The 22,189-nt window shown below is 44.1% G+C and overlaps 1 protein-coding gene across 1 annotated transcript; it reads right to left on the bottom strand.

The window, feature by feature from the left end:
* Positions 1 to 320: 320 nt before the first annotated feature.
* UBIAD1 (UbiA prenyltransferase domain containing 1) lies at positions 321 to 16,154 on the bottom strand. Its single transcript, XM_082615824.1, has 2 exons — positions 15,200 to 16,154; positions 321 to 2,803 (listed from the first exon to the last, which is right to left on the bottom strand). Exons 1-2 carry the CDS (start codon positions 15,726 to 15,728, stop codon positions 2,316 to 2,318), a joined length of 1,017 nt encoding a protein of 338 aa, XP_082471950.1. The 5' UTR covers positions 15,729 to 16,154; the 3' UTR covers positions 321 to 2,315.
* Between the last annotated feature and the right edge of the window lie 6,035 nt (positions 16,155 to 22,189).

Genomic DNA, 22,189 nt, shown 5'->3' with positions numbered 1-22,189 from the left:
TTCCCAATCTATCAGCAGTGACCTGCTCAAGCAAAAGGAAAGTAGGAAACGACAGAAGGAAACAAGGTTAACCTGGCCTGCCTGGCTCTTGGCAAATCCACACTGGCTCAGAGGGGTTCCTACTGTCGCTCCTAAGGGCTCATCAAATCTGGTCAAACTCACCGCCAAAGATCAGGCACCCCACACCCTCCCCACTAAATGTGCCCGCGCCGGTCTCCTGAGGTTTATGAATCCGAGTGCACAAGCAGACGATGAGGCAAGCAGCAGGAGAGAGCACAGGGAAACGGGAAGCCAGACCACTGATAAACATTTTCCTTTTATTAATTAAAAAAATTTGTTTATTAACAAGTCTAAAGAAAACCTTCATTGAATCAGGGGATGTAATACAAATTACAGTGACCTGCATAGAAAACCTGGCATCATATTTGGCCTTTTAGAAAGATTTATATATAAAAATATGCATTAAAACCTGCACCAGAACACAGTGCAGAGGTTAGGTGACACCCCCGAAGGGAGGGCTTACCAAGGTGGTCTGGTCTGCGGATGCAGGGAGCTCTCGGTCCGACGGCCTCAGGGGTGAGCCTTATATGACAATGGCCTGCTGGGAAGGAGCCCGAAAGGCTTGTCTCTTTGAAGGCAGGACTCCCGTGAGCACCAAAATGCCACTAGCCTGGCATAAAACAAAAATGGTGCTAGGAGAAGACAGACAGGAGAGAGGGCTGTCCTCCTTTTCCTTATTACTGGGCTCCGACCACTATTTGAAGATTCTGGAACTCTGCAGACAAACCACCTTTAGAGGAACTTTTGCAATTTCCAAATATGTTTTTTCCAAGTAAGCTACCCAATTCTAACTCAAGGAGCCAAATCATAATTGGCCTGATTTTAAGGATTAAGAGCTAGTTCTGATGTCATTTTCTGCAGGCCAAGACCCTGAAATACCTATCAGAATGGCTATAATCACAACAGAAAAGCATGATGACGATGGTCTCAATCTATTTTGGTCTTGGACCCAATGCAACCAAGCAATGCTAGCCCAGAAGTTATACTTCACAGGCACTGAAACAAGCAGCAGCTTTGACCAACGCTTTGATCAACCCCAGCTTTGATCAACCCCATCCTGGGTACAAACTATCTCTGCACAAGGCAACTGAAGCCTTTGGGAAAAGCCGGGTCAGTATTGTATATCTGTCCTCAAGGAGGAGGATGCAGTTTCTTCACTGATGAGCCTGTCATTTTGGCTGAACAGAGTCAGGACTGTTTGTCCATTGGCTTATTCACTCATGGAGGAGCTGCTGTCCCTGGTCTGCTCGTCCTATGGCTCTGTGGACAGGGGCAACCATCCCTGACTCAGTTGCTAAGCTGCTGCCCAAACAGCAGGGCTCCCCACGGATGGGAGACACACAAATGGGGACCTGAAAGAAGTGGAGGGCGGGCATAGGGGAGTGCGAGGAAACACGATGGGGGCAGGCGAAGAAGCGGCCTTGTGGGCCTTCAGTGGTCGGCAAGGACAGCCGGGGTCTCTACAGCTTCAGAGTGCTGCGAGTTACTGAAAGGGCTGGGAGTCCTCCCTGTCATGCCAGCGGGCTCTACAAGGGGAAACCAGCCGCCCTACCCGTTTCCACCCAAAAGCAGAGTGATTTTCTCAGCTGCCTCCAAGGTGTTGTTTTTTGTTTTTTGTTTTTTTCCTTCCAAGCCCTCGGCTCCACTGTCCTGCTGCAGGGTGATCTGATGCGTCTCCTCAACTGTGGCAATAAGTGAAGTGAGGACAAAGGGGTCTGAATCACAATTTAGGCAAAAAGCCTAGAGCCCAGTCGGGCTGTTAATAAGGGACTTTCTCTCTCAGGTAGTGTATTTCAGGATCCAAGTGCTCAGGGTAAGAGACAGGTGCTCCTTGTCACTGGGGATCATCAACGCATCCTGCCAGACCAAAACAGCAGAGGACACTTGGCCCAGTGACTATGGCCCTTTCAGGACAGGAGGCCAACCTGGGCGGTTCCTTCACCAAGCCTTAGGGCATCGTTGTCCACTAAAAGTGACCGGACAACACCCTCTAGTGGAAATTATAAATAAAACAAGGGCCATGCGTCCAATTTACCTTGTTCTGACGCCAGAGTGGTTTCAAGAGTCCCCATAAAACGGAATAAAATAACAAAACCAAAACATTCTCTTTAAGAATGTAATAATAAAAAAAAGGTGGGCGTTCACAAGCCATCCTGAAGCCCCTCACTGCCAAATCACCTTCCCTCCTCAGACACTCTGCCTTCAACACATTCTAAGAAAGGGGCACGTGTTGTGGGGTGTGGCTACTGGTCCCCTTAGAGTTTGGGCAGACTGCCTGCTGGTGCCAGAATGATGCTGGAAACGTAGAAGAGGCCCAGCAGAAGGTTGAGTTTGGCGGTCCTCTGGGGCAGTTTGTTGAAAGTCTGGCTTCGGAACTGTCTCTCAAGGGAAAAGGCCATGGGAATGGTGAGCAGGGGCAGCGCCAGGCTGATGCTGCAGCGCACGGCCAAGATGCTGAAGATCACGTAGGGCAGGAAGAGCAGCGTGTTGTAGAGCACGTAGGAGAGAGTGGGGCCGATGAGGATGGCAAGCGTGACGATGCCAGCCTCCCGGTCGGACTCCATGTCCCTGGTATTGTTGGAATGGAGGATGGCCTCGGTGCTAAGGGCGAGGGGGATGGCGTAGACCAGCGGGAAGACCGCCAGGGACCCCACCTGGACGGCGTAGGCGAACATCACAGCCAGCGGGCCAAAAGTGATGAGGATGATGAGGTCTCCCAGAGCCAGGTACTTGAATCCAATTCCTAGGCCAGAAAATAGAGAGTTGCTGTGAGATCAGGGGCTGGAAACCGCGGCAGTCAAAAGGCAGGCTGCTGTGGCTGCACGGGGCATATTCTTAGGCTGGGAAGCGGGGCAGTGGTTGCATTCCCCTCCCCTCCAGGGCAAAATCTGATTTTTTTTTTCTCCAGTGGCACAGAGGGACAGAGAAGACTTGTCGTTTAGCACCCAGTTCAGTCTCAGAGTCATCCCTGAGTTTTCCTTCCTGCTGTCCCCCAACAAAGCCCTGCCACAAAGAGCGGGGGCTTCCCAAACTAGTGGCTACCAGTGGGGAAGAGGGTAGAGGGGGCAAAACAGGGGTGGGGAGTGGGAGGTACAAACTACTGGGTGTAAGATGGGCTCAGGGATGTGTTGTACAACATAGGGAATACAGCCAGTATTTTGTAATAACTGTAAGTGGAAGGTAACCTTTAAAAACTGTATAAAAAATTGAAAAAAAGGGTTTCCCTGGTGGCGCAGTGGTTGAGAGTCCACCTGCCAATGCAGGGGACGCGGGTTTGTGCCCCGGTCCAGGAGGATCCCACATGCCGCGGAGCGGCTGGGCCCGTGAGCTATGGCCGCTGAGCCTGCGCGTCCGGAGCCTGTGCTCCGCAACGGGAGAGGCCACAACAGTGAGAGGCCCGCGTACCGCAAAAAAAAAAAAAAAATTGAAAAAAAAAATTGAAAAAAGTTGAAAAAAAGCAAAAAGAGCAGGGGGTTCCGAGTCACAGACAGTTCAACGGGAGAGCCCGTGAAGGATCTCACGGGTCTCACAGGCCAGGGCTTGCGTTTCTTTCATCCTCCACCAACCCCTGCAAGACACTGCTTCTGTCAGGAATGCCCTGAGACCAGCCCCTCACAGAATATCCACCCCAGCCTCTTACTTTTCAGCCACAACCTCTGGAAGCATCTTCCAGTTTTGAAAATCTCCAGTTAATCTCAGCGAAAAGTTCAGGGTTCCCAAACTCCACACAGAGCAACTTTCACCCACAGAATGAGTAAAACAGCTAAGACAGGGAACTTATCACACTGCTTCCCCTCTCTGGTTCCCATTAAGTTAAAACACTAAATAATCCCTAACTTTTCCTCCCGTACTGCTAATCTACTTCACATCCTGTCTAATCCCCATCTTTCAAAGTGGCCCCATTTCTCCAGCCCCAAATCCAAGTCAAAGTCATCTTATGCCTGGAACACTGCGACACCCTCCCAACTGACCCCTCAGCTTCTGTTCTCATAACCACCTCCCCTCCCCATTCCTAATCGCACCTCCACAATGCAGCCAGAATGATCCTCTCAAAATACTAAGCTGGTCATGCCCCGCCCCCAACATACACCTGAAAACCCTTATCAACAAGTTGTCCTCCGGATAAAAAAGCCCCAGATCTTCCACCCAGCTCACCTCTGGCCCTGCCCTGCTTCCCTCCTGCCTGACTTTGAGCCCTCCTCCCCTCGCCACACATATTTCTTTCAGTTCCTCAGGGCCTTCAGACACTCCCCCAACCCCGGCCCCTTGCCTGGCTAACTTCTACTCATCTTTCAAGACTTCTTAAAGACCATTCCTCAAGACAGCCTTCCTCAGCCCCAGACCACATTTGGTTCCCCTTGCAATATGTTCCACAGCACCCTGACTTGCACTTTCATAAACTCCATCACACTTCTAGTTTGGGGGTTTTTTTTGACTGCACCGTGTGGCATGCGGGATCTTAGTTCCCCGACCAGGGATGGAACCTGTGCCCCCTGCAGTGGAAGCTCACAGTCCTAACCGCTGGACCACCAGGGAATTCCCACACTTCTAATTCTTAATCTGTCTCTCCCACTAACCTGTAGGTTTCAATGAGGGCAGGGCCTTGTGTCTGGCCAGTTAACAGCTGGCTCCCCAGCGCTTGACACAAAGGATGAACTGAACACAGAGCTACAGTAACAAGCACCTGGAATTTGGAACCAAGGTCATGAAAAATGTCCCACTTGGATTGAAACAGGCAAAGCAGCATGGAAAGGGTGAGAGACACCCACTCAAAGAGGTGATCCACACATATATTGCTACAGAAGCTTGGGAAACCTCTGATCTAATCAAGCTACCAAGGCATGGCCTCAGGATCAGAAAATCTAAAAAAAAAAAAAAAAACTATTGGGTCACCAAGTGCATTTTAAACAGCCTAAAATGATAAGGGACAATGATCTGTAAAAGATCTAAAAGCATGGTAGCCAAAGAACAAGACGCAGCCCAAGTTTACCTCCACACCTAGTGGTTGGGATTCTTTAGTGCTAAATGACCACCCTTGATTCCTTGGAATGAAGCATCTCCAGGAAAGGGTATAACAGGCATGGCCCCTGATACCCCCAACACACAGCAAACTAATTCTGTACTTCCCAGGCAGTGTTTTGATAAATAATTTGGTTGTCTGAGGACATGCCCTCCAGGAGGAAGGTCTCTCAAGCAGCACCTCGGCTCCAATCTAAATTAGGAAATCAATGTCTTGTGCGGTATCTCACACATTTAGGCAACTACCCCTGTCCAAGGAAGATGCCAGGCAGGAATGCTCCCAGCACCAATCTAGCAAATTTCTCCACCAGCTGTCTGCTCTTCTTCTGCATTTTTTCTCAGCTCTCCAAGCAGACTTCGGGGCTCTTGACCTCTGGCAAGAGTACCCAAGAACACCACCTTAGATTGCCTGGCAAAAAACAACATGAGCAAAGCTTCTTGAGATTATCTGACACCAGAAAATGACAAAGCCCTTGAGCAGAAGGCCCTGTTTCCTGAGTGTCCAACCCAAGGCTCATGTGCTCCACCTGATTCAGAGATGTGGCCCACCTGGGAGTTTCCTTTTAGGCACTCCCCTCCTCCCAACACCATTTTCCACATGACCCAGCACAGTGAAACACTGGGCTAGTTCTCCACACAGCAGCCAGAATGAATTTCTTAAAACATAAATCAAAATGTTGGCATCAAAAGGATGTGGAGTAACTTGGACTCTCATGCCTCGCTGGTGGGGAGGTGAAAGCAGTAGAACCACTTCAGAAAACACTTTGGCAGCTTCTCATAAAGTTAAACATCATCTACCCTATGACCCAGTAGTTCGATTCCTAGGCATTTACCCAAGAAAAATGAAAACAAATATCCACAAAAGACTTGAACACGAATGTTCAGTCATAATAGCCAAAATATGGAAATAATCCAAAAGTCGCTGAACAGGATAATGGATAAACAAACTGTGGTATGTCCATACAATGGCTACCTCTCAGTGATACAAAGGAACTATTGATACACATGACAACACAACAAAACTCAAAAACAGGCACAAGAATTCATACTGAATGATTCCATTTACATGATGTTCTAGACCACGCAACAGTGGTTGCCTCTAGATGGGGTGGGAAGAGTGGGGTTGACAGGGAAAAAGCACAAGGAAGCTTCTGGGGGTGACAGAAATGTTCTGTATTATGGTAGGGGTACGGGTTATACAGCTGTATGTATTTGTCAAAATTCATCAAACTATAATGCTTAAGATCCATGCATTTCACCACACGTCAACTATATATCGATAAAAGTCAACGTTAAAAAAAAACATAAATCAGATTATGTCATTACCCTGCTCAGTACATTTCAATGTCTCCCCATTTGTTCATTCAATAAATATTAAGTACTGACTACTTGCCAGGCACTGTTCTGGGCACCATGGAGAGAACAAAGAGACTAAAATCCCTACCTCCAGGGAGTTTACAGTCTAAGGGGGAAGATAATTAACAAAGTAAGTACTTTATGTGGTTAGAATGTAATATGTGCTATGAAGAAAAAGCAGAGGAGAGCAATAGGGAAGGCACTGTAGGGGAAACACAGGGTGTGTGTGTGATTTTATTTTTTTCAGCTGCTGCAGAAAAAAAATTGTTATTGTTTTGTAATTTTAAATAGGGTAGAAGCTGACATTAGAGCAAATGGGTGGCAGTTAGAAAGCAAATCAAACACACATATGGGGGAAGAGTGTTCTAAACAGAGGAAACAGCATCTCAAAGGACCTGAGGCAGGAGCATGCCTGGTGTGTTCCAGAAACAGCTAGCAGGGCAGTGTGGCTGGAGCATGGTGAAGAGGAGAGCAGGTCGGAGAGTTGGGGGGGTTGGGAGTGGAGCAGATAATGTCAGACCCTGGGGGTCATTGTAAAGACCCTGGCCTTTACTCTAATGAGGTGGGAGCCACTGGAGAGTTTTGAGCAGACGACTGAGACTGACATAGCTGCAGGATTATTCTGGCTGTTGATCTGGGAGCACCAGGAAAGGGACAAGGGTGCATGCACAGAGACGGGTAAAGAATCAGCCGCAATAATTGAGGGAGATGACAGTGGTAGTGGTGGGAAGTGACGAGAACTGGTCCAGTCCCAAGTGCATGTTAGAAGTGGAATCACTACAGTCCTGCAGCCTGTGGAACAAAAACCACATTCACAGAAAGATAGACAAGATGAAAAGGCAGAGGGCTATGTACCAGATGAAGGAACAAGAAAAAACCCCAGAAAAAAAACTAAATGAAGTGGAGACAGGCAACCTTTCAGAAAAAGAATTCAGAATAATGATAGTCAAGATGATCCAGGACCTCGGAAAAAGAATGGAGGCAAAGATAGAGAAGATGCAAGAAATATTTAACAAAGACCTAGAAGAAATAAAGAACAAACAAACAGAGATGAAAAATACAATAACTGAAATGAAAAATACACTAGAAGGAATCAATAGCAGAATAACTGAGGCAGAAGAACGGATAAGGGACCTGGAAGACAGAATGGTGGAACTCACTGCTGCAGAACAGAATACAGAAAAAAGAATGAAAAGAAATGAAGACAGCCTAAGAGACCTCTGGGACAACATTAAACGCAACAACATTCACATTATAGGGGTTCCAGAAAGAGAAGAGAGACAGAAAGGACCTGAGAAAATATTTGAAGAGATTATAGTCGAAAACTTCCCTAACATGGGAAAGGAAATAGCCACCCCAGTCCAGGAAGTGCAGAGAGTTGCATACAGAATAAACCCAAGGAGAAACACGCTGAGGCACACAGTAATCAAATTGGCAAAAATTAAAGACAAAGAAAAATTATTGAAAGCAGCAAGGGAAAAACGACAAATAACATACAAGGGAACTCCCATAAGGTTAACAGCTGATTTCTCAGCAGAAGCTCTACAAGCCAGAAGGGAGTGGCATGACATATTTACAGTGATGAAAGGGAAGAACCTACAACCAAGATTACTCTACCCGGCAAGGATCTTATTCAGATTCGATGGAGAAATCAAAAGCTTTACAGACAAGCAAAAGCTAAAAGAATTCAGTACCACCAAACCAGCTCTACAACAAATGCTACAGGAACTTCTCTAAGTGGGAAACACAAGAGAAGAAAAGGTCCTACAAAAACAAACCCAAAACAATTAAGAAAATGGTCATAGGAACATACATATCAATAATTACCTTAAACGTGAATGGATTAAATGCTCCAACCAAAAGACACAGGCTCACTGAATGGATACATAAACAAGACCCATATATATGCTGTCTACAAGAGAACCACTTCAGACCTAGGGACACATACAGACTGAGGGATGGAAAAAGATATTCCATGCAAATGGAAATCAAAAGAAAGCTGGAGTAGCAATACTCATATCAGATAAAATAGACTTTAAAATAAAGAATGTTACAAGAGACAAGGAAGGACACTACATAATGATCAAGGGATCAATCCAAGAAGAAGATATAACAATTATAAATATATATGCACCCAACATAGGAGCACCTCAATACATAAGGCAACTGCTAACAGTTATAAAAGGGGAAATCGACAGTAACACAATAATAGTGGGGGACTTTAACACCTCACTTACACCAATGGACAGATCATCCAAACAGAAAATTAATAAGGAAACACAAGCTTTCAATGACACAACAGACCAGATAGATTTAATTGATATTTGTAGGACATTCCATCCAAAAACAGCAGATTACACTTTCTTCTCAAGTGCGCACAGAACATTCTCCAGGATAGATCACATCTTGGGTCACAAATCAAGCCTCAGTAAATTTAAGAAAAGTGAAATCATATCAAGCATCTTTTCTGACCACAATGCTATGAGATTAGAAATCAATTACAGGGAAAAAATGTAGAAAACACAAACACCTGAAGGCTAAACAATATGTTACTAAATAACCAAGAGAGCACTGAAGAAATCAAAGAGGAAATCAAAAAATACCTAGACACAAATGGCAATGAAAACACGACAATCCAAAACCTATGGGAAGCAGCAAAAGCAGTTCTAAGAGGGAAGTTTATAGCAATACAATCCTACCTCAAGAAACAACAAACATCTCAAATAAACAATCTAATCTCACACCTAAAGGAACTAGAGAAAGAAGAACAAACAAAATCCAAAGTTAGTAGAAGGAAAGAAATCATAAAGATCAGAGCAGAAATAAATGAAATAGAAACAAAGAAAACAATTGCAAAGATCAATAAAACTAAGAGCTGGTTCTTTGAGAAGATAAACAAAATTGATAAACCATTAGCCAGACTCATCAAGAAAAAGAGGGACTGGGCTTCCCTGGTGGCGCAGTGGTTGAGAGTCCGCCTGCTGATGCAGGGGACACGGGTTCGTGCCCCAGTCCGGGAAGATCCCACATGCCGCGGAGCGGCTGGGCCCGTGAGCCATGGCTGCTGAGCCTGCGCATCCGGAGCCTGTGCTTCGCAACGGGAGAGACCACAACAATGAGAGGCCCACATACCGCAAAAAAAAAAAAAAAAGAAAGAAAAAGAGGGACAGTTCTCAAATCAATAAAACTAGAAATGAAAAAGGAGAAGTTACAACAGACACCACAGAAATACAAAGCATCCTAAGAGACTACCACTCTCTTAGTAGAGAGACTAAGCAACTATGCCAATAAAATGGACAACCTGGAAGAAATGGAGAAATTCTTAGAAAGGTATAACCTTCCAAGACTGAACCAGGAAGAAATAGAAAATATGAACAGACCAATCACAAGTAATGAAATTGAAACTGTCATTAAAAATCTTCCAACAAACATAAGTCCAGGACCGGATGGCTTCACAGGTGAATTCTATCAAACATTTAGAGAAGAGCTAACACCCATCCTTCTCAAACTCTTCCAAAAAATTGCAGAGGAAGGAAAACTCCCAAACTCATTCTATGAGGCCACCATCACCCTGATACCAAAACCAGACAAAGATAATACAAAAAAAGAAAATTACAGACCAATATCACTCATGAATATAGATGCAAAAGTCCTCAAAATACTAGCAAACAGAATCCAACAACACATTAAAAGGATCATATGCCATGATCAAGTGGGATTTATCCCAGGGATGCAAGGATTCTTCAATATATGCAAATCAATCAATGTGAGACACCATATTAACAAACTGAAGAAGAAAAACCATATGATCATCTCAATAGATGCAGAAAAAGCTTTTGACAAAATTCAACACCCATTTATGATAAAAACTCTCCAGAAAGTGGGCAAAGAGGGAATCTACCTCAACATAGTAAAGGCCATATACGACAAATGCACAGCAAACATCATTGTCAATGGTGAAAAACTGAAAGCATTTCCTCTAAGATCAGAAACAAGACAAGATGTCCACTCTCACCACTATTATTCAACATAGTGTTGGAAGTCCTAGCCATGGCAATCAGAGAAGAAAAAGAAATAAAAAGAATACAAATTGGAAAAGAAGAAGTAAAACTGTCACTGTTTGCAGATGACATGATACTATACATAGAGAATCCTAAAGATGTCACCAGAAAACTACTAGAGCTAATCAATGAATTTGGTAAAGTTGCAGGATACAAAATAAATGCACAGAAATCTCTTGTGTTCCTATACACTAATGATGAAAAATCTGAAAGAGAAATTAAGGAAACACTCCCGTTTACCATTGCAACAAAAAGAATAAAATACCTAGGAATAAACCTACCTAGGGAGACAAAAGACCTGTATGCAGAAAACTATAAGACACTGATGAAAGAAATTAAAGATGATACCAACAGATGGAGAGATATACCATGTTCTTGGACTGGAAGAATCAATATTGTGAAAATGACTATACTACTCAAAGCAATCTACAGATTCAATGCAATCCCTATCAAATTACCAATGGCATTTTTTATGGAACTGGAACAAAAAAATCTCAAAAGTTGTATGGAGACACAAAAGACCCCAAATAGCCAAAGCAGTCTTGAGGGGAAAAAACGGAGCTGGAGGAATCAGACTCCCTGACTTCAGACTATACTACAAAGCTACAGTAATCAAGACAATATGGTACTGGCACAAAAACAGAAATATAGATCAATGGAATAGCATAGAAGGCCCAGAGATAAACCCACACACCTGTGGTTAACTAATTTATGACAAAGGAGGCAAGGATATACAATGGAGAAAAGACAGTCTCTTCAATAATTGGTGCTGGGAAAACTGGACAGCTACATGTAAAAGAATGAAATTGGAACACTCCCTAACACCATACACGAAAATAAACTCAAAATGGATTAGAGACCTAAATGTAAGACCGGATACTATAAAACTCTTAGAGGGAAACATGGGAAGAACACTCTTTGACATAAATCACAGCAAGATCTTTTTTGATCCACCTCCTAGAGCAATGGAAATAAAAACAAAAATAAACAAATGGGACCTAATGAAACTTAAAAGCTTTTGCATAGCAAAGGAAACTACAAACAAGATGAAAAGACAACCCTCAGAATGGGAGAAAATTTTCGCAAACGAGTCAACGGACAAAGGATTAATCTCCAAAATATATAAACAGCTCATGCAGCTCAATATTAAAAAAACAAACAACCCAATCCAAAAATGGGCAGAAGACCTAAATAGACGTTTCTCCAAAGAAGACATACAGATGACCAGGAAGCATATGAAAAGCTGCTCAACATCACTAATTATTAGAGAAATGCAAATCAAAACTACAATGAGGGATCACCTCACACTAGTTAGAATGGGCATCATCAGAAAATCTACAAACAACAAGTGCTGGAGAGGGTGTTGAGAAAAGGGAACCCTCTGGCACTGTTGGTGGGAATGTAAATTGATACAGCCACTGTGGAGAACAGTATGGAGGTTCCTTAAAAAACTAAAAAACTAAAATTAGAATTACCATATGACCCAGCAATCCCACTATTGGGCATATATCCAGAGGAAACCATAATTCAAAAAGACACATGCACCCCAATGTTCATTGCAGTACTATTTACAGTAGGAAGGACACGGAAGCAACCTAAACGCCCATCGACAGACAAATGGATAAAGATGTGGTACATATATACAATGGAATATTACTCAGTGATAAAAAGGAATGAAATTGGGTCATCTGTAGAGACATGGATGGATCTAGAGACTGTCATACAGAGTGAAGTAAGTCAGAAAGAGAATATAATATTGTATATTAATGCATATATGTGGAACCTTGGAAAATGGTACAGATGAACCGGTTTGCAGGGCAGAAATTGAGACACAGAAGTAGAGAACAAACGTATGTACACCAAGGGGAGAAAGCGGCGGGGAGGTGGGGGGGGCATGTGATGAATTGGGAGATTGGGATTGACATGTATACACTAATATGTATTAAATGGATAACTAATAAGAACCTGCTGTACAAAAAAATAAAATTCAGGGCTTCCCTCTTGGCGCAGTGGTTGAGAGTCCGCCTGCTGGTGCAGGGGACACGGGTTTGTGCCCTGGTTCGGGAAGATCCCACATGCCGTGGAGCGGCTGGGCCCGTGAGCCATGGCCGCTGAGCCTGCGCTCTGCAACGGGAGAGGCCACAACAGTGAGAGGCCCGTGTACAATCAATCAATCAATCAATCAATTCAAAAATTAAAAAAAAAAAAAAAAAAGAAGTGGAGTCAACGAGACTAGCTGATGGTCTGGATGCAAGACGTGAGAAAGAAGAGTCAAGGATGATGCCCATGATCTTCAGCCTGAAGAACGAGAAGGATGGAGTTGCCATCGAGTGATATGGGGAAAGCTGAGGGTAGAGCAGATTTCTATGGGGAGCAGATGAAGAATTTGGTCTCAGACGCGTCAAGCTTGAGATGCCTGTAACCTCTCAGAGAAGTTACTGAGTAAGAAGCTGGATCTGAGTTTGGAGTTTAGTGGAAAGATCTGGTCTGGAGGTAGAAGTTTGTCACCAGCTTAATAGATGGCAATAGAAGACACGAGACGGACTAAAATCCCTAAGGGAGTGAATGGAGCTGAAGAAGAGAGGTCCAAGGACTAGGCTTGGAGGTTGGGAGTGAGGAGGAACCGGCAGAGACTGAGGCCCTATGAGACAGCGTGATCTAGCCCCTGCCTGCCCTGACAGCCACATCTCAGTCTTCCTCAAGCTGGCCTTTCAGCAGATCCTAAAAGATGCCAAGTCTTACCCTACTCCAGGACGTTTGCATTTGCTGTTCCTTCATCCCTGAAGGACCCAAATCAGACCCCCATTCTACCCATGGCTGGCTCCTTATCTGTCAAGTCTTAGTTTAAGCGTCACCTTCACAGAGAGGACCTCTTCCATCCACCACTAGCTGATACATTCATTCTATTTCAGCACCCTGCTGATTTCCCTCATTGAACTTTTTACAATTGGCTGCCAGGACACCACAGTCTCTTGCTTTTCTTCTTTCTCCTCCAGATGCTCCACTGCAGTTCCCTTTGCCTTCCTTCTACTCTCCCCACCTCTTAATGTTGGAGTGCCCCGGGGCTCACCCTCAGGTCTATCAACACTGCCCCGCTCTGGGATCTCCCCCAGTCGTACAACTTTATCTATGTGCAAGACTCCCAAAAGTCTCTATCTCCAGCTCAGACCTCTTCCCCGAACTCAGACTCATATCCAACTATCAATTTGACACCCCCTTGGAGATCTAATACATTAAGATGTCCAAAGTCAATTTCTCATCTTTCTCTCCACAGACCTATCTTCAACCTTCTCTCTCTCACTAGACATCAACACCACTATTCCAGTTACTCAGGACAAAACCTTAGAGTTATGTTTAATTTCTCTGTTTCTCTCCTGCCTCACATCCCAACTATCAGCAAACCCTGTTTACCTTCAAAATAAATTCAGAATCTGACTACTTCCCTCTCCACTACTCCCACCCTGATTCAAGCCACCAGACATCTCTTGCCTGGTTTACTCAACAGCCTCCTTCTGGGTGCTCCTGCTGCTACCCTTACCCCTCTTTATCCATTCTCAGTACCTTAGCCAGAGTGATTCTTTTAAAGTGATTCTTTTAAAACATTAAGGCTTACAGCATTTTTGTGCCACCCTGTCCCCCACCCCCCAACGAACTTCTCTTACTTTTCCTCCTTTTACTCTCTCCCTCATTCACACCCTGGACTCCATGCTATTCCTCCAACTCTTCAGGGACACTCCTGCCTTTGGCAACTGCTGTTCCAAGATACTCTTCCTCCAGATATCTGCTCAGGCAACTCCCTCACCTGTCACCTCTTACAATCTTTGTTCACATGTTACCTCTTTTACGAGGCCTACTCTGATCAAACTAGTTAAAGCAGTCAGCTGTGTCCTCCTTCCTTGCTCTCCTTCTTTTCCCTACAGCACTTATCTTCTTTTCAGGTACTGTAACCAAGGTACAAATTCATCCTGGCTTACCAGGAACTCTCCTGGTTTCCAAAGCCCCACATCTTAGGAACACTCAGTGCTGAGCAAACCAGGATGTTGGTCATCCTACCCATAATTTACTATTTTTATTTTCTGTCTCTCCTCATGATATATAAAATCACTTCCACAAGGGCAGGGACTTGACTGCTGTGTTCACATAGAACAGAGGCTGGCACATAATAGGTGCTCAATAAATAGGGCTTAACCACCAGCCCATCACTACCTTAATCAGCCTGCTGCAAGGGATCACCTAGCAAACTAGCTGAAAATAATCAGGTGTATACTTTGAGCTTTTCAAATTTAATTACACTAAAATTTGAAACTGTGGCATTATAAGGTATGACCAACCAGTGGAAACTAGACACAAAAAATTTCCATATATAAGTTACTCCTAACATCCATAAGCCAAGCCAGGAATGCTATCCCCCAAATCCACACGACCCAAACATTATAGATTTCACATAAAGTGGCCTAATTCAGAAAATAACCTTTGAGGACTTCCCTGGTGGTCTAGTGGTTAAGACTCCAGCTTCCACTCCCAGGGGGCGCCGGATGGATCCCGAGTGGGGGAAGTTCCGCAGGCCGCGCGGTGCGGCCAGAGGAAAAAAAAAAGAAAAGAACCTTTGACACCTCTCCACTAACCCTATAATTCCTATGCAAACCGCAGTTTCCAATACCTGCAACTAAGACCTGCAGCACAGCAAACAGGCCAATTCTTACCTCCTGTGTAGAGAAAGGAGCCAGACAGGCCTCCGAAGTAGATGAGAGCTAAGTGCTCCAGTTTCAGCGGGGACAGGTAGTAGAGGCAAGCAGCACAGACACAGCCCAAGGTGTAGAGGAAGACTCCAAACCGGACGACATCCTGGGGCTCCAAGATTCGGTCCACCAGGGTCCTGTCATCACTCTTTTTGTGGTCAATGCCCTTGGAAAAGTCGTAGTAAGTGTTGACCAAATTGCCAGCTCCGTGCACAGCGAGGACAGCTACGGCACAACCCACCAGTAGCCTGGGATCCAGGACGCCCTGGGATCTGTACGCCAGGGCACTGCCCAGGGCCACCGGGGTGAGTGAGGCACTGAAGCTCCAGGGCCGCAGGGCCAGAACATAGGAGGCGCACTTCTGCCTCCACGAGCGGTGCGGTGGTCTCTCCTGCTCGGGACAGCCGTTGCCCAGCAGGTCCCTGCCCCCGACCTTGGCCGTCTCTCCTGCCTGGATGTTAATCTTCTCCCCCGGGACCTGCGAGGCCGCCATGGAGAACGCACTTGGGTGAAGTCAATGCTAAACAGTGAGCCACCCACACACAGCGTCCGCCCTGAGGCGAGGACGGGCGGGGCGGCAGACCTGACCTTCTTCGGTTCCACCCGGGGGCAGGGATAGGGAGGCGGCGGGGCCCGGGGACTGCAGCGAGCGGGCCTGGCACCCCACGAGGCCCGGCGGCGCCTCCTCGACCTCCTGTCACCTGGGCAAGGACTGCTTCCAGACGCCCGCCTCGCCCTAAAGCCCGAGACTGAACCGCTGCCGCCTCTACGGAGCTGCGGTGGCAACCATCTTCCGCGCCCGCCACTGCCGGCCCGCCGGGAAACAGGGACCGGCTGCGCGGGCCTGGGCCGGGGCGGGGTTGAGGGCGGGGCCAGGCTGAGGGCGGGGCCGGGGCTTGGGGCGGGGGCGGGGCCGGGGCAGTGCAGCGACCCAGCGGTCCAGCCCTTCGTCTCCCCGACGGTCCGCGAGCGGCAATTGCTCCCGGACTTGCTGGAAACAGCCTCACTTAGTATCTCAAGAAGGGCCACGAATGCGTGTCGCTTTACGACTTACCAAGAGCTTTCTCTCACGGAAATAGGACTCATTCATTTTTTTCATTCAACACGCATTTATTGAGTGCCTACTGTGTGCAACAAGATTTACTGAACACCTACTATTGCACGCAACAGTGAATAAAACGGATAAAAATCAGGGAGCACATTGAGGGTGATAAGAAAGGTGTAATTAAACTTCCTTTCCAAATGAGAAAACCGAAGCTCTGAAATGGGAAATGACGATGTCTAGGAAATTATTAGCTTAGCCAAGACATTGAAGCAACCTAAAGGTCCATCAACTGATGAATGGATAAAGATATATATAAAATGGAATATTACTCAGCCATAAAAAAGAATGAAATATTGCCATTTGCAGCAACATGGATGGACCTAGAGATTATCATATGAAGTGAAGTCAGACAGAGAAAGACAAATATTATATGATATCACATATGGAGAATCTTAAAAATAATACAAATGAACTTTTTTATAAAACAGAGACTCAGAAACAGAAAACAAACTTATGGTTACCAAGGAGAAAGGGGGGAGGGGTAAATTAGGAGTATGGGATTAAAAGATACACACTACTATAAATAAAATAGATAAATAAGGATTTACTGTACAGCACAGGGAACTATATTCAATATCTTGTAATAACCTATAATGGAAAAGAATCTGAAAAAGAATATATACATATGTATCTGAATCACTTTGGTGTACACCTGAAACTAACACAATATTGTAAATCAACTATAGCTCAATTTAAAAAAACTAAACTAAAATTTAAAAAAAGAAATTATTAGCTCTGGTAATAATAAAAACAGCAATAATTTCCACTTTTTATTATGCATATTCCATATACTGCCCTGACTGCCTTTTTATCTTTCTTCTAATTTATTTACTTATTCATGCACAGAACTGCCCTCCTCCCCACCCACCAGTTGGCCAGCTTTGTGTCTCCATTTCCTGCCTTCTGGGAGCTTATGGTCCATATCTGTAGCTTGTTCTGGCTGGAGAGAGCCAATTGTTAAATTTTTAGGAATTTTGTGAGCAGTCATTAAGCAAAGCCATTATTAAAATTAAATTATACAAACTTACAAGTAGATCCATTATATTAAAAGCCAAGGTAACAAATACTCAAAACTCATTACTTCCTAATTATTTCACTACACATTACCATTTATGCTCTTCAGGTTATTTATGTCTATTTCAACTGCATTCAAATACATAATGATGTGCAGCTGCTTATCTCTTCCTATCTGTTCTTTCAGTGATATCCGCTGGTGGTTTGAAATCTGCCATGATGGGAGTATTCATACCACACAAATCAGCAAATGCTTCATAATTGTTTTGTACATCATCTGGAATTAAGAAAGTGATGCAGAAAAGTTAATAATGCAGATTAAATTTTGTGTGTCAACTCTGTAGCTGTTTCGTTTTGAGTAGCAGCAAAAATTTGAGGAAATATACTTCCAGTACTAGAATATTATCCAATTCAGCAAGGAAGCCATTCATGTCATTGATGAACTAGTGAAGTTCAATGTATCTCAATTGTTTCACTTTCCACCTACTCCTTAACGTAAAAGATAATACTGGGACGTCCCTGGTGGTCCAGTGGGTAAGACTCCGCGCTCCCAATGCAGGGGACCCGGGTTTGAGCCCTGTTCAGGGAACTAGATCCTTCATGCATGCTGCAACTAAGGGTTCTCATGCCGTAACTAAAGATCCCGCATGCCACAACGAGGATCCCACGAGCCGCAACTAAGATCCAGCACAGCCTAAATAAATATTTTAAAATATATATGTTTTTTAATTTAATTTGATTTGATTTGATTGATTTATTTTTGGCTGCATTTGGGTCTTCATTGCTGTGGGCTCTCTCTAGTTGCAGCAAGCGGGGGCCACTCTTCATTGCGGTGTGCAGGCTTCTCATTGCAGTGGCTTCTCTTGTCCTGGAGCACGGGCTCTAGAGCACAGGCTCAGTAGTTGTGGCGCACGGGCTCAGTACTTGTGGCACGCGGGCTCAGTACTTGTGGCGCGCGGGCTCTAGGGCGTAGGCTCAGTAGTTGTGGTGCCCGGGCTTAGTTGCTCCACAGCATGTGGGATCCTCCCGGACCAGGGCTTGAACCCGTGTCCCTTGCATTGGCAGGTGGATTCTTAACCACTGTGCCACCAGGGAAGCCCATATTTTTTTTTAAAAAAAAAAAGATAATATCAACTAACAGTCATGTTGGAACTACACTCATTGGTCAATGCAACCATACAGAGGCTACACAATATCAAAGAAAGCATACTGTTAGAATCAACTGGCTATATGGAATTTATAGTAAAGAGTATCGTGTATTTTATTATTATTTGTAAGTTTTGTGCTACACATTCTTCGTATTAGTGAACGTTATAATACACATATAACATATATGGACACAGGACTGACTACATGATTTTGGTGCCCAGTGCAAAATAAAAATGCAGGACCTCTTGTTCAAAATCATTAAGAATTTCAAGACAGAGCATTCTGACCTCACAGGTCACACATGATGAAGGAAGCCCAGTATATACATACATGCCGCCCTCCCTTCCCAGCTGGTTGTTAAACATTTACAACTCCACCACCCAGCACATACTTGCCATGCTGGCCAAACCTGAATAGCCAATGCTGCCGAATCAGACAAGAAGAAGCAGCAGATATATTCAAATCCTGGCTCTACACTTACCAACTGTATGACCCAATTCCTCTGGACATCAGATTACTCCTATACAAAGTGGGAACAATATGAACTGTCTCATTCATAGAGATGTTCAGGAACAGCAGTGACAGCATTTACTGACTGTGCATATGTGTCATACAGTGTTTTGGGTACTTTACATGTATTAGCATTTAACCCACACAATACCGCCTACCGAAGTAGGTACATTATAATCCTTCTAGTTTTATAAATAAGGAGATAGGTACATAAGTGCTTTCTCATATAGTCAGTAAATGCTGGAGCTAAGTTTCAGAATCGGTTAGTTTTGACTCCAAGATGCTTTTAGCCACTACTCTATAATGTCCGCCAAAACGCCTGATAGCTTGTAAGTAAGTGCTCAATAAATATTAGTTATTATTTTAACATAATGGACAAGAAAGCTCTTTGTAAACTGAAAAGAGACCTATAAATGCACTGATTACTATATATATATTTTATATTACTATAAAACCATCTTTGATTGTTAATTAGAAAACAGGGCCATACCACGTCTTAGGGAGACAAAAACCTCATATATTGCTGGTGGAAATGAAAATTGATACCTCCCTTACAGAGATGAATTTGACAATATCCATCGAATTACACATGCATTTACCCTCTGACCCTATAATCGCATTTCTGGTACTATTTTGTATAGCTGCCAGGGAATAAAATTATATACCTACAAAGGCATTCATTGCAGCATCATTAGTAATAGCATGAATTTGAAAATAACACGTGTCCATCAACAGAGAAATGGAAATATAAATTATGATATATCCATGTGATGGAACACTATGCAGCTACAAGAATAACAAAAGAACAAGGAAGCCTTATATACACTAAGAAAGATCTCTAAGATACCGTAGAATTTTTTTTTAGAATTTTTTTAAAAAATAAATTTATTTATTTTGGCTGCCTTGGGACTTCGTTGTTGCGCGCGGGCTTCCTCTAGTTGCGGCGAGCGCGGGCCTCTCATTGCGGTGGCTTCTCTTGCTGCGGAGCACAGGCTCTAGGCACGTGGGCTTCAGCAGTTGCAGCACGCGGGCTTCAGTAGCTGTGGCTCGCGGGCTCTAGAGCGCAGGCTCAGTAGCTGTGGCATACGGGCTTAGTTGCTCCGCGGCATGTGGGGTTTTTCCCGGACCAGAGCTTGAACCCATGTCCCCTGCATTGGCAGGCAGATCCTTAACCACTGCGCCACCAGGGAAGCCAAGGTATCCTAGAATTCTAAAAAGTACAGTACTGTGTATATAGCGTAACAAAAGAGGGAAATAAGAATATATATTTATATTTGTCTTTTATTTACATAGAAATGTAAAAAAATGTAAAATCTAGGGATACATAAGAACTAAGAAAATAAGTAGTGAAGGGGCAGGAGCGGAGCAAGACATAATGATAAGCATAATTTTTAATTATTTTGAGATTTGATAGTGAATGTATTACATATTCAAAAATGTTTAACGACTAAATATAGAGATGTTGAAAACAAGTGAAAAATGTGAAATTCAGAGGAACAATTATTTCACAGAAGAATCAATGTAAAGATTCTAAACCTAAAGAAGTAGTCATGGGACTTCCCTGGCAGTCCAGTGGTTAAGGCTTCACCCTCCAATGCAGGGAGTGTGGGTTTGATCCCCTCAGGGAGCTAAGATCCCACATGCCTCATGACCAAAAAAAACAAAACATAAAACAGAAGCAATATTGTAACAAATTCAATAAAGATTTTTTAAATGGTCCACATCAAAAAAAAAAAGTAGTCATAACTTCTTTTTTTTTTTTTTTAATTTATCTATTTATCTTTATTTATGGCTGTGTTGGGTCTTTGTTTCTGTGCTAGGGCTTTCTCTAGTTGTGGCAAGCGGGGACCATTCTTCATCGCGGTGCACGGGCCTCTCACTATTGCGGCCTCTCTTGTTGCGGAGCACAGGCTCCAGACGCGCAGGCTCAGTAATTGTGGCTCACGGGCCCAGTTGCTCCGCGGCATGTGGGATCTTTTCAGACCAGGGCTTGAACCCGTGTCCCCTGTATTGGCAGGCGGATTCTCAACCACTGCGCCACCAGGGAAGTCCCATAACTTCTTTTTCTCTTAAATCTGCCAAAGCGTTTTTTAGCCACAGAATATTACCAAACCTCTTTTATTTGGTAATTTAGTACTTCTGGAAACTCACACCTCTTCAACAAACACTTTTTATTTAATTAAAGTAAAAAAGTAAATGATGGTAATGTGTAAAGAAAAAATATGCCTTCCCCAAATTCCATTACATCTTAGTTGCATATTTTCCCCATGTGAACACAGATACATAAGAAACATATAAATTTTTAATAGGTTATATTATACTTACATGGTATAATTGTGAACCCTTTTTCTTCTTAGCAAATATTCATCTACATTACGATTATTAATGGCTACCTACATTTTCCTTAATATAAATTACTATATTTTATTTAATCTGACTCCTATTGTGAGGTATTTAGGAATTTTCAATGCTTACTATAATAAACAGACCGTGATTTTTTAAAAAAAGAGATGTAGTCAAATTCCATTTTTGCTATTGATTTTGGAAAGGATGTTTTTTAAATGATACTACTTTGAACTTATTTGTTTACGAGCACCTTATTTAGCTAAAACTTGTCTACGGTTTTTCGCGAATGATCTTGTGAGCTAGATAATTTTGGAAAAGTGGGGAAATCTAAAAACGCTTTCAAATGCGTATTACATTTCACAAAAGAGAAATCACGGATGCTAGTCCGAAAATTCCACTTCTTTTGCTCCAGTGATTACAAGGCGCTGGCATCGCTCACACTCTGGTCTCGAAAATTAAATCCGGCGGGGTCGCGAACCTCCGTTTACCGCCTCGTGGTTCCATTCCACGGTACCCAGAGAGCGGAATGCGTACCTCCACAGCCCAGGTGCAGAGGGGAATTATAGTAGCGATGCACCGGATGTGTGCGTGGAAGTGACTGAAGTCAACTCATGACCGATTGGTTCTCCCGAGGGGACCTAAGCCTCCTTTCGCCTGCCACTGGCCATGGCGTTTGTCTATTTGAACAGTCCCCGCCCCCTTGGGAAGCCGGGTCCCGAAGCCTCACTTCTCCTTAATGACTATTGGCCGATGTTCCACTCCATCTTCTCCTTACGCCCGTCGATTGGTCCTTAGGGCTGGGAGCCCGCCTTCCCTCCCGCCCGGCTTAG

This window comes from Mesoplodon mirus (assembly GCF_964341445.2).
Source record: "Mesoplodon mirus genome assembly, chromosome: 3".
NCBI lineage: Eukaryota > Metazoa > Chordata > Mammalia > Artiodactyla > Ziphiidae > Mesoplodon > Mesoplodon mirus.
This window is presented reverse-complemented; position numbering and strand designations above follow the sequence as displayed.

Bases quoted from the DNA above. Each gene is read 5' to 3' on its own strand.
- UBIAD1 (XM_082615824.1), bottom strand. From the start codon at position 15,728: ATGGCGGCCTCGCAGGTCCCGGGGGAGAAGATTAACATCCAGGCAGGA. The intron at 2,804-15,199 runs GTAAGAATTGGC...TTTCTGGCCTAG, and splicing joins CTCCTTTCTCTACACAGGAG to GAATTGGATTCAAGTACCTG.